Raw genomic sequence first — 12,610 nt, 5'->3', positions numbered from 1 at the left:
TGTCTCCACTTCTTAAATAAACGAAATACTATTTTTGAGAGCATAGGCTAACGCATCTGAATACAAACGCACACGTACCGGTTCCATGAGCCACTGTGGATTTGTATTACGATCATTTTTACAATAGTTTGGTCATGTGATAAAATTGAGCTGCCTTCCAGGCACACACTGGCTGAACAAATAAAAGCAGTATCCACTTTCAACCTCTGCTGAAGATGAATGATAAATCTACTTGCAAACTGTGGGCCATGGGGTTGTTTGCATAAATAAGCATTAAAAGCAAGATGAAAAAAGAGCTGGTCATATGCTCACTTATGCTTTTGGGGAGGGGGTGGGGGAAGGAAGTTTCACCCTTGTAATTTGGGACACGCTATGTACAAAGTTTCTCTCTCCTCAGGCAAAAATGACAGAGTCGTGCCAGAACTCCCAGAGAATATTTCCAGTTAACATCAATTTGCCGGATGTCATAGACAAGTTTAATGAACAAAATGATATATAGACATATATCATTTGTCAATGGCTTCATAAAGTCAATGAATTCTCGTTACAAAGAACATACATAATGCACAGCTCTGCCTGAGGCACATGTTACAGTTATTAGAGGTTTACTAGAGATCTTGATGTGGACAGTGAAATGGTGATTTAACAGTTTACACTAGTTAATTTGCTGAGAAGTTACCTAAACAATTATTAATATGTTGAAGATTGCACAAGCAGGAGTAAGCAAAAAAAAATATTTAAAACTCTTCTGCATGTTCAAAGACCTTAAGATTAATTTTAAAGTTTCTTTGAAAAGATAATGGCTTATTTGATAACTTGCAGTTGTAACAAGTTGCAAAACAAAAAACAATACTGTGTAACACTGATCTATTTTCATTGTACATTGTAATGGCTATCAAAACAGCTTTTTCTTAATCATAATTAATATCTGATTTTGAAGTGACAGCCAGACCACTTGAGACAAGATATTACCCCTCTGTCGAATCATTTTTACCTCATCTAAATTTGGGGTCAAAACTGACCTCAAAGTATCTTATGACACATCCCTCCTCTGCCACAGCTGTGAAAATAAGCTCCACGGGAAAACAGTACCTCCTTCCAGTCATCAGACAGGAATAAGAAACAGGGGGTCACCAGAAGCAGTTTTGCAAAGCCAAAACAATGATATAGCATATATCTGACAGTTTATAAAAAGAAAAAGGAAAAAAAAACCAAAACTGACTACATGCAGCAAAATCAGCCTGCACCTGACATGAGAAAGAGAAAAGAGTGGGAACATGGGAGAGGACACAAGCGATGAGAATTTTGAATATTAGAACAGATCAGCAAATAAATGAAAAGCTTTTCTATTTGACACTTTTTCCTCTCCATTTTAAGGTGTACAGGAAGTGAGTGTCTCTCAATAAAGCTTAAAAGAACTGATAATCCCACTTTGTAAACAGGCTGTGATAGATTACTTTCATTATTTTAGTGGGAGAAGAGAAGGCTGACCATTGCTACTTCGTAGGAGAAACTCATGCTGCAAAGGTTGAGGAGATATAGAAGAGTAAGTTATTTTTCTAATCCTATTTTATCTTGTTTTATCTTTAATCTGAAATGGCTCAAAAAAAAAAATCAAAACTCAAAACCCTCTCGGCTGGAAGATGCAGAAAGACCTTTGGTGTAATGCAAGATTTTCTTCACTATGAGGGTGGTGAGGTGCTGGAACACATTGCCCAGAGAAGTTGTGGATGCCCCCCTCCTAGAAGTGTTCAAGGCCAGGTTGCACAGGGCTTTGAGCAACCTGACCTAGTGGAAGGTGTCCCTGCCCACAGAAGGGGGTTGGAACTAGGTGATCTAAAGTCCCTCCTGACCTAGTGGAAGGTGTCCCTGCCCACAGAAGGGGGTTGGAACTAGGTGATCTTTAAAGTCCCTTCCAATCCAAACCATTCTATGATTTTAAAAGCGAGTCATGTATCTATCAGGGTGTCCAAAGATGAGCTAGTACACGTGGTAAAATTACACTGATCAATTAAAAATCCAACATTTTTTCTACTTTTATAATTCCATCAATTTGCCAGTGATACCATTAAGACATGAGGGTTTTGCATGAGAAATTCTGATCTACTGAAATAAGAACAATGTAATCAGTCAATATGAACAGGATTATTATCTGAAGATGCTAAAAATCAAATCTGAAGTGTATCTTCAGTTGCTTCTGTTCACAGAATTCCCTCCAGTTTCCAACATTCATGCATCACTATGCACAATATATACCTCACAAACTGTAAAGACTTAGTTTAACTGCCCCCTAGCTATGTCTTAAAAGAACAGCAGATGACATTTAATGTTTGTAATAACTTTTACGTACTCCTTACCCGTGGTCAGTTAGGTGATTATTTCTTTCAAAACTCTCATAGACAAATCATTTCAACATGGAACTACTGCACCTCAGAGCTAAAGAACAAATTTCCATTACGCATACTTCTAAGACAAGGCAAATTGTTGCTATTAAATTCAAAATCATAATTTTAGCATGTTCTGAGACTAGAGGACTAGGACAAGGTAAGTTTTGCTGCTTTGCCATCAATATACCACTCAGTGTATCCTATAGCTAGAGACAAACTCTTTTCTCCTTTCTAAAATACTGTATTCGTCCCACCTAAAGCTGTGATTCAGAAAAGCCTGTCAATTTTGGACAGAACTGTAAACTTGCACAGAATGAAATCTGTTGCCCATTCCAAAATCTACTTAAACATGGGCTTAGCAAAGATGTTCCACATCTGAATACAGATTTAGCGAATTGCAACGTTTTGAGACAAACTCCATCCTACCACCAGTCCTTTTATGTCGGCCAGTACATAGGAACTTTTCTTCGTAAGATTCTACAGATGGGAAAGGATATCAAAGACCCTCTCTGCAGTTAGATTCGTGCTTTTCACAACAGATTTCTGTCATAATTCAGAAACAACAACAATCTTACTTCTTGCTGTCCAGGAGAATTTTACCAGAGCTCTGATGGCAGGCGCCACTTTCAAACACAGTTCTTGTCAAAGGCTAGAGATGTAATTTGCTCAGTAGTATTCTACCATTGAAAAAATTGGTAAAATAGAAATCAAAGCGTAACTGTAAAGTCTTGAGAGGAAAATTGTTGATCATTATTGTCTATGGAAGGGACTGCTGAAATTTTGATTATTTATTTTTTTAATACTGACTTAACTGAGCAGATGGCTCAGCTGTCTTTTCTCATGTAGCAACGTCCCTTAAAAACGGCCGTTGAGAGAATAGTTTAGTGTGTACTGAGGTATCCAAAGGCAGGACTTCCACACTTGCAGATTATTAAACTTTTTTTTTTTTTGCACATTTTTGTAAAAGAGAAGCCCTGCTCTTTGGATTTTCAGTTTTCCAAGGGGTTTTTTTGGCTTTGCTCTCCTCCCCCCCCTTAGAAAAATAATGACTTGGTTTATGTTATACAAGGTAAAAATACATGACCTGGCTGTTTCCTGTACACTCATTAGTTTAAACCAATGCCCAGATTTAGTGACAGGAGGAAATTTCCCAGGTGAAAACATTGAAGTTGCACTTCTTTTCTTTCCTTTCATTTCTCAAGATCACCCGAGATATTTTAATCAAACAAATCTCCTACAACCACAGAGATGTAGGATATGGGTGGCACCCTTGTGCCCTCATGCTCTTTTCCTGTATTAATAATCCTAGACACTAAGGACAGGTTTCTAGAAAGAGCTGGGACAGAGTGCATCACATGTTCTGTGAGCCTCCATGCTCCTGCAGGAAACTACTTAATGAGGTTTCTATCTCTTTTCTAGTTTTATAACAAAAGTTCTTGTCTGTCCTCAATTTTGCTAGAACTTTGCAATCAGTGCATTTCCATTTATTTCATATTCCAGAAGCCATTCCTTTCCTCAAAATTTTGCCTATGTGCAGAAACAACTTCATAAGACTATTTTCAAATAATTTATGGGAATAAGTGTGTATTCTTACTACTTTAATCAGAAAAGGAAATCAGTTTATACAGGTATAAACCCAAGAAACATGATTACAGAAGATTAAATAACTGCACTCCTTGCTGACTTTCTCCCTCCCCAGCAGTTAAGTCCCCAGTAACCCGTCCAGAGATGAAGTAGTATCTTGGTACATTGCAACTTTTGCCTCAAATTAATGATTAAATTCTAACAGCTGTGGATATAAAGCTTGTTGTCAGCTTTCCTATGTCTTTTATAACATGTTCATTTTCAGTATTTCATTTCTCACGTTGCATTCTACTGCTCTGACATCCAGTAAATGAGAAGGTACTGACTGAATACTATCACAGTTGCTACAATGAAGTGTTCAGGCTAGAAGCAAACATAATTTACAGAGTTCTCCCATCAGCCATACTCACTGACCACAGCGGTAGTTTTAAAAGCTGTTTAGTGTAACAGTGGCACAGAAAGACTCGGTAACCCTGAAATCTTTACCCCATAACCTAAAAAGATTGCACATTCTGTCATTTTCGGGTTATGATAACAAGAATCTAAATGAACTTCATGAGCACACAGCAGACCTATGTGCATCTGGGGGGAATGATACCTAGATCCTATTCCCCTCAGCTGCAGATGCACTGATGTGTCAGAAACCTATCAGAAGCCCAACAGAGACCGGCAACTGAGAAACAAGCACTTTGGAACAAGGCCTCGACATGGTAACTGTATTATCCAGATACCACTTAGTTTATTTTGCCTTTGTGAGCATTCATGTTGTTAAAACCAAAAAAACTTCCACTCACCTAAGGAGATCAAATTCAATTTCATTGAAAGAAAACTAACCAGAATTACTGTTGAGAGTTATGAAACAAAGTAAAAGCAGTAAAGAAAAATCTGTCTAGTACTGGTTATTTACATTTTCCTCTAATATATTAGGAAGGCCATCTCCCTCCAAACTTTTACATACAGAAAAAACAACACAGGAGGTTACAATAATTTCATAAAGTAAGTCACAGACAAACCCTCTACACTTCAGTGGTTTCACAACCATCTCCTTCCTATGTCTGCTGTTTATCTCCATCTATTAAAAAAGTAACAATTTTATCCATACAAACAAAAAACGTTTCCACTATAGATGTAGGTTTTGGAAGGCTGCCAGATGGATTTCTAACTCCCAACACAGATCATCTAGTGCAATTTTTTTTTTCTCCTCTAACTCAATTGCTGAGACAATCAACTTTAAAATGTAGACACTGCTTAAAATGCTGCTGCTTAAAAGCTACGTAGAGGTTGACCCTAGTAACTAATGTCGACCATACAACCCACACTTACTCAACAAAATGTGGAGACTTGACATTGTTGATTACTTTTTCACTTAGGTGGTGATTACCAGTTATAAAGACTGGAAGTAATCAATCCCAATTTAACAGCTGGGCCTATTGATGAAACAAAAAAAACAATGCAAAACTAAACAAAAGATTATGTCCGCAGTTTTGGAGATAAGATGTGGAAAAATACGAAATCCTGAGGAAAACACACAAAAACTAAGCACAAATTTGTCCAACAATGGAAATGACCATATTTCTGTAGGAAAATGCTTAGTAACTTTTAAATTCTTCCTCCAAGATTCTCTTTTGTCATTGTCTTAAATTGTTCTGCACACCATCAATAGCCACAGCTGTTAAATTGTGAAGACGTGACAACAAGTCTCTAGGCAAACAACTGCTCAGAGCAAGATCCTTTTCTTTGGGATAATCAGAGCTGGCTGACAAAAGGAGGCCTTACTGAACGCCCTTTCAACAATTTCTACACCAAGAAATGCAGAGAGAGAGGGAGGGAGAAGAAAGGGAGCAGTGGGGGGGGAGCACCACACTGCAAGAACAGAACAGCATCCTTTGCTGCCCTACATTGCTTTGCAAGTAGAAAAGAAATCTCAATAGTTTAGTGCACTAAACTACCTAGTTCTAGAACTACTAGTTCTACTACATGTGGAACTTGCACCAGCTAAGAATTGAGTGCCTCTAGTCACAGCTCTGAACAACTTCTAGCACGGTACCATGTTTTCCTTCAACATTTCTCACATAGGTGAAGGTTTTATTAGCTACAGAGTACACTGCCAATAAGACTGAGCATTCCTTTAAAAAAAGAAGCTGGTAAAAACTTTATACATTATAAAGTTACGGCGATAAAGACTAGTAAAAACTATAACAGCTTTGGCCTTACTAGCTAGGAAGAAAAGCAAGGGCATGAAATGCCTGTTTGGCATTATGCTTGACACAAATTTGAAACTGAGGTGTTGAGGAAACCCATAAAAAGCTCACTTCTCTAATGACATGGTAGCGGAAACAAACACTGTTCATGTGCACTAAATAAAGTTTCATACATTTTTTATTCTGGCAACAACATAAAAGCCCACCCCTTAGTCTGTGGAAGAGTTCTTACAACTGCAGACCAGTCATTGCTGAAAGAATAGGGAATGCCCTAGTGCCAAAAAAAAAAAATTAACTAGTAGTTATGTCTTAAAAGGATGTTGACAATTTCTTCTGTAAAGGTGTAGGAGTTCAGGTCAAAAGATGTCTGGGGGAGTTCTAGAGGAAAATCCTACAAGAAAAAGAGTTAAGGAAGAAAGTGTTTCCCAGTTTAGTTATTTCTTCAGTGTATTTCAGTTAAGGAACAAAAATCTTACTGCTCCTCTTCACCGTTATCAACTGACATTGCCAACTGAGACTTTAAACATCCTCCTCTTGCCTTAAATACTGGAATTCAAATGCACTAAGGATCAGCCGTGTGCACTCTCAGCTTAGAAATGGATCCTCCTCTCAGGACATTCAAATCAACTAATCAAAGCAATAGCAATAAGACAGCACTTGTAAAAACCTAAGACAAGAGCTTCCTCGAACCGTCTGTAACCACATCAGTTCTACAGCATTAAGACTTTGCTATGTCTGTTAATACAAGACCATTGTCTACAACAGCCATTTGCCATTTCACTTCCACCTTAGTCAAAAACCACTTCTGCCCTCCAACCCCACCCTTCCATCTCAGAATTTGTTCCTCTCTCCATTACTATTTAAAATAATTAAACATACCTTTGAGCTCTATATGCATTTGGAAGGTACCGAAAATGACAGATTCCACACAAAATGAGAACTATATTGTTAGATCACAGCTATTAATCCCTTCATTTAAGGCAAGATACTAAAATTAATTAAAAAAAAATACTAGCAGAGGGCAAAATTTTTGCCTACACACATTCCATAAAGGCCGTAGTTCGATGAACACTTATTTTTGCAACAGTCCTTAGACTAGTTTCAGTAGCCTTCCTCTGTCCCACTAAGCCTTTCTACCTCCACATCATTCCTCTCAGTTACGCCAGCACAATCACTGTGAGTGGCTCCATGACAAACCGCATCAGGGAACTCATCTGGGTTAAAAACCATCTTTTGTTTTAATTCTATTATTTTAACCCAGATCAGTTCCCTGTTCAGTTAGCCACACATGCAGCTGTGCCCACACAAGGAAGGGCACAATGCAAAAGTGGGAACAAACAGCTGGAACTGCTAAGAAAACATGATTGTCACAGTACAGAATAAGGCTCAGCTGAATGCACTCTTAAGTACAAATACTTAAAAGCAGAGCAAAAGATATTATTAGGATATCAAAACATAAACATTGCCAATTATTGGCACAACAGTGGCACCGGAAGTCACATCACTGCCACAGCAGGTAAGCAAAATTACAAACTCTCCACAAAGTATAGCCTGCTACGTGTAAAAGGCCCAGCGGTTCACAAACTGCAGGGCAGCATGCACACAGTTTCCCTCTAGGAGCATGCTCCCAGAAACCTTCTGCTTGCATAACCTTTCACTCTCGTGAAATGTAGAAACCTGTACACGAAGAATTGGGCTTCCGTTTCCTGACATTCACAAACATTAAAATCAATTCAGCCACGTTACAAGAGGAGAAAGGGTTATCTAGGAATGCTCCTACCCAGCTGTATATATCCCATCCAACCATCTTAAGACTTCAATTTCCACTTTTTGTGAAAAGGAAATAAACAATGAGCATCCTGTCCAATCACTGCCCAAAGGCCATGTTACCAGCTTCAGAACATGATCCACCTTCTCCATTTTTTCTTAATGCTATCTTATTGGAAGTCTAGCTTTATTTTTAGACAGACTCTTAGTTAACTGTGGTTAAACAGTCATAATTTAAAAATGCAGGAATACAAAAATCTCAGCTTGTTTATTTTTGGCTGATTCAAAGTTGTACCAAAAGTGCTTAGGCTTTCTCCATGGTCTACATTCCTTTTCTATTCCGTTAAAAGAGACCTCTCTTAGTAGCAGTGGCAGCAGTAAGTTGAATTTCGAGTAAATCATACTCTTCACTATTAGCATTTTACCCCCACATGTTGCCTCACAAAGAACCAGACAGGAACCTCCTCCTCTCTCCCCCACATCAATTAACCTGCTTTGGAAGCAACTACAAGCATGGACTGAAACTAATATTTATTTTTACCTAAGCGATACCTCAGCCCCACAGTTTCCTTTAAAAAAGTAGGGAGATCTCACCGAAAAAAAGCCCTAAATTAGTCAAATTCTTTTGTGCATGGATGAACAACAGGAAAGCAAAGCCTTGGGGCCTCTGGGGAGGAACCCTGTCCCTGCAGACCTACTCTGATGTGCTCGGGAGATAAGGCTCCATAGTGACACTTAAGGAAAGGCCTGCTCACATTTGAATTTCTGCATTCCTCAAGAACAATTCATGGCAATCACTAACTTTGCAGAGGAGCTACATGAAAGCTTTGGCCAATGAATGAGGGTCATCTGCTCTTTATCACAAGGGTAAACCTCATCCTGGCCAGTTTCTAACCTTTTAACCCTGTGAATTCTTAATTTGCACATGAATAATGGAATTCTTGCCAGGCGTGCAACCTTCAGCTTCCAGTTCCTAACTTTAGAAACCAAGACCCGATCTCCTTGTGTGTTCAAATCTTAAACTCTTGGACAGATTAAAGTTTTTGATTTCCAAATACAACACTAAACATTACAATTCTGAAGCAAAAGATAAGCTTACTAGCAAAAGCTCTGACCAGGCAAAGTAAAAGAACATCCTCGCACCCTGCTGTTACCAGAGACTGAAGAGAGCATTTTCTTTTTTCCTCCAAAGAAAGAATGCCCATTTAATGCCTATTCTCCACCTCTTTAATATGTATAGTTCCTTCTGTACCCTGACCACAAGGTAATTTGCCTTCGCAGCAACGGACAACTGCTTCTAAACAAAATTATAAGCCTACAAAATCCCCCACAAGACTTTAATTTATTTCACTTAAAACGTCTGCAAAGTTCAATCAACTCATGACAGTAGGCAGAAACACTGTAAAAATGAGATATAAAACTAATTTTGCATGTTTTACGGGCTTCAAAATTACTGCCTTATTTCACAGCTTTACAGTAAAGATGACATTCTGAAACCGGTCAGATTGGAATATGACTAAAAAGAAGAGACTGCTGCATAGGATAGCTTAATGTTTGGCCACTAGTTAACCACTTAATCGCTAAGTCAACAACACCTACTGTGATCATTATGGATCCACTATCTCTTCCAGTTTTCTCCACCAGCCATAGGAAACCTTTCAAGTATTCAAAGAAAAAGAGCTTTTATCTCACAGTCTTAGCGGGGGGAGGAGAAAGGAGAAAAAAAAAAGAGGGGGGGCTGCAAAACAAGAGTCTCACTCCACAGCATGCAATCTACTGGTTCACAACTCTTCCTGGGTGAAAATCTTTCATTATCAAAAAACCCCCACAAAATTAAACCATCTTTCTGGTGAAATAACGTGCATGCAAGAAACAAACATTATATTTATCCCCCCACTCCCCTCCTTTTCCTCCCCCCCCAGCCATAGGAAACCTTTCAAGTATTCAAAGAAAAAGAAAGCTTTTATCACAGTCTTAGCGGGGGGAGGAGAAAGGAGAAAAAAAAAAAGAGGGGGGGCTGCAAAACAAGAGTCTCACTCCACAGCATGCAATCTACTGGTTCACAACTCTTCCTGGGTGAAAATCTTTCATTATCAAAAAACCCCCACAAAATTAAACCATCTTTCTGGTGAAATAACGTGCATGCAAGAAACAAACATTTATAAAAGTTTAGTACTGTGTGAATAAAACCAGATACTGCAAGTTTATTACTATGCTGTACTACTACAGTGCTCTGTACTATTCCAGAAGTTCTCTGATACTGAGCACAGAGCTCATCCTGCAACGTCTCAGATTTAAAATGGCCCTGAATTTTCCACAGTCCTACACACAGAATCCATCAGCCACTGCTTTGCTTTACATTTATTACTAACAACAAAAAAATTCCTACCCTCTTAATAAAGGTTTTCTTTAGTCTGTTTATTAATGGTGCTGACACTCTGAAAGCTAACGATGTGAATTTAAATGTCAACAATATTAATACTTCATTTTTCATAATTTTATCAAAAGTATCCAAGAACTGCTTAGTCTATTAATCCTGTATGTGAGTAAGATGCCATGATACAAAGTAATAAGCAGCCAGGTTTTTGAAATTGAGAATTCACAGATCAGCCTCTTACAGCACATGAAAAACTCATCACTTAGTTGGAGCCACCTGCTTCCAGGCTGGTTTTCAACTGCCCAATGCTCTAGCTCACTGAACTAGGTATTTCACACCTTCCTGGGGTATCTTATGGACAGTTTTTACAATCAGGTCAGAAGCACACAGAAAAAAACCTAACAAATGTTAACATTCAGATATTTTTTAAAGTAAGCTAATGTACCAATTGTATTAACCAGTTTCAGACTGAATTTGGCAAAACTTGCAATTTACAACTAATGTCAAGTTTCCATAGAGGTATCAGCACCACAGGTCTGTGCCACTTGCTACTAAGAACAGGGTTGAAGAGGTCAAAGGAAGCTTTTTCCTATCAGATTAAGTTTATCAGCTAAGTCCTGTTACAGAGGGAACATGAGAAGACTACATAAACTGTGTACTCTCTGTGTTATACTTTCTTTGAAATGACTCCATGTACTTTTGGAAAGCAAAAAAGGTAAGTGTTGCAGAAGCAGCCTACTGGCAAAGCTCTGCACTGGCATGGAAAAAAGGCATAACATTCAATTCCTAACACACATCTCTTGCTCAATACGTTTAAAGATGCTAGGAAAACAGAGGGCAACACACACTCAGGGTCAGACTGTTAAAGCCATAGAGACTTACACACAACTATTTCCTTCATCATTCATCCAGTAGTAGGGAGTCACCCTAGAAATGTGTCTCACTTCCTCGTGGAACCACGTAACAGGCCCTTACGGTTGGTTCCAGAGGACCCTGAAGCAGTTCCAAAAGGGACAGCACCCACATCTGCTTGGCTGAACACACGTGTCAGAAAAGCAAGGGCTTGGCAATTTAACCCTCACGGTTGCCCGGAAAACCTCTCCCCTCTTTCCCTTCCCAAAGACAGCCATCTCTACTATCATTCTGCCCTGCCCCAAGATGGCACAACACAACATCAAGCTCCTGAACAAGGAATAATTTATTTTTTTTTTATCAGATTTGTAGATAATCCTTGTAAGGCTGCCTGAAGAGCACTTGAGAAACAAGACCCGGGACTTTTCTAGCAGGTTGCCAGTACAGCTCTGCATCACCACCTGCTCTGGAGACCAGTGACCCACATGAGCCACCCACACAAGGCACCACTGCTCAAGAGGTCTCATAGGTGGCTGTGCCGCTCCTGCCACATCAGGGACTCGAAAAGGGGTCACCACAAGTTTTGCTCACAATTCTTACACATTTAAAAAGAAACAAAGGTTCTGCAGAATTGACTTGTTCTTTGCTTTTGTAATTTGTCTTTTCAGGTAGACAAGCAAAACGATAGGTTGTTGTGTGCTGTTCAGGGAATTCTTACAAACTCAGGAGCAGGTTAATAAACAAGAGCTGGAACTTACTTGCTAGTGTGAGGTGGCTTTTTTGACTGAGAATGGCCCCATATTTGTTCAGAGCTAAGCACTGGTAAAATCCTTCATCAGACAGCTCTCCTTTCTTTCCTTCCACCTCACTGATATATAACGAGCCATTGGATAAAGTGTAGATCCGTTCATTTTCAGATACTTTGCCTCCATTTTTCAGCCATGTAATAGTTATAGGAGCTTCACCACGGGCCTGGCAGTCTAAAACCACTGGATCCTTCCTTGAGACAGTAACGTCCTGAGGCTCTTTCACAAAAAACAGTTCACTAAAGCACCACAGTCCTAAGAAAGAGATAAAAAGTTTGCCTGTAAGTATAGACGTGCAAGCTACCAAGCGCACTTGCGAGCCGCGAGTCATCGTGCTGAACCCACAGCACGAGGTAAAACTACCGTTATTATAGGCTCCGAGGTCTCTCAGCCCTCCAAACTCAAAAACCTGTGGGAAAACTGCGGTACTGACGTCGAATAAAGCCATCAGGCTGTAAGACACCCAGGCGTTCGCCTCCTAGTTTTCACACGCACCGTGTCAAGGAGCTAGAGAACCAGAGCCTTAAACACGCGCGCAGCCATAACCACGGCGCAGCCCGGGAGGCGCTGGGTGTCGAGGTGAGCATAAGTGACCCCCGCGGGGCCGGCCGGGCAGCGGGCAAGGGGAGCCGGCAC

General features: G+C 39.6%; 1 protein-coding gene across 1 annotated transcript in view; it reads right to left on the bottom strand.

The window, feature by feature from the left end:
- The window catches only part of PRTG (protogenin), an 87,142-nt gene that overhangs the window by 73,335 nt on the left and 1,197 nt on the right, over nucleotides 1-12,610 (bottom strand). The window contains exon 2 of the mRNA XM_009272684.1: nucleotides 11,927-12,229. Coding sequence (XP_009270959.1) covers nucleotides 11,927-12,229 — 303 coding nt within the window. The remainder of the gene's footprint in view (nucleotides 1-11,926; nucleotides 12,230-12,610) is intronic.

Source organism: Aptenodytes forsteri, unplaced genomic scaffold, assembly GCF_000699145.1.
Source record: "Aptenodytes forsteri isolate BGI_AS27 unplaced genomic scaffold, ASM69914v1 Scaffold526, whole genome shotgun sequence".
NCBI classification, from domain to species: Eukaryota; Metazoa; Chordata; class Aves; order Sphenisciformes; family Spheniscidae; genus Aptenodytes; species Aptenodytes forsteri.
This window is presented reverse-complemented; position numbering and strand designations above follow the sequence as displayed.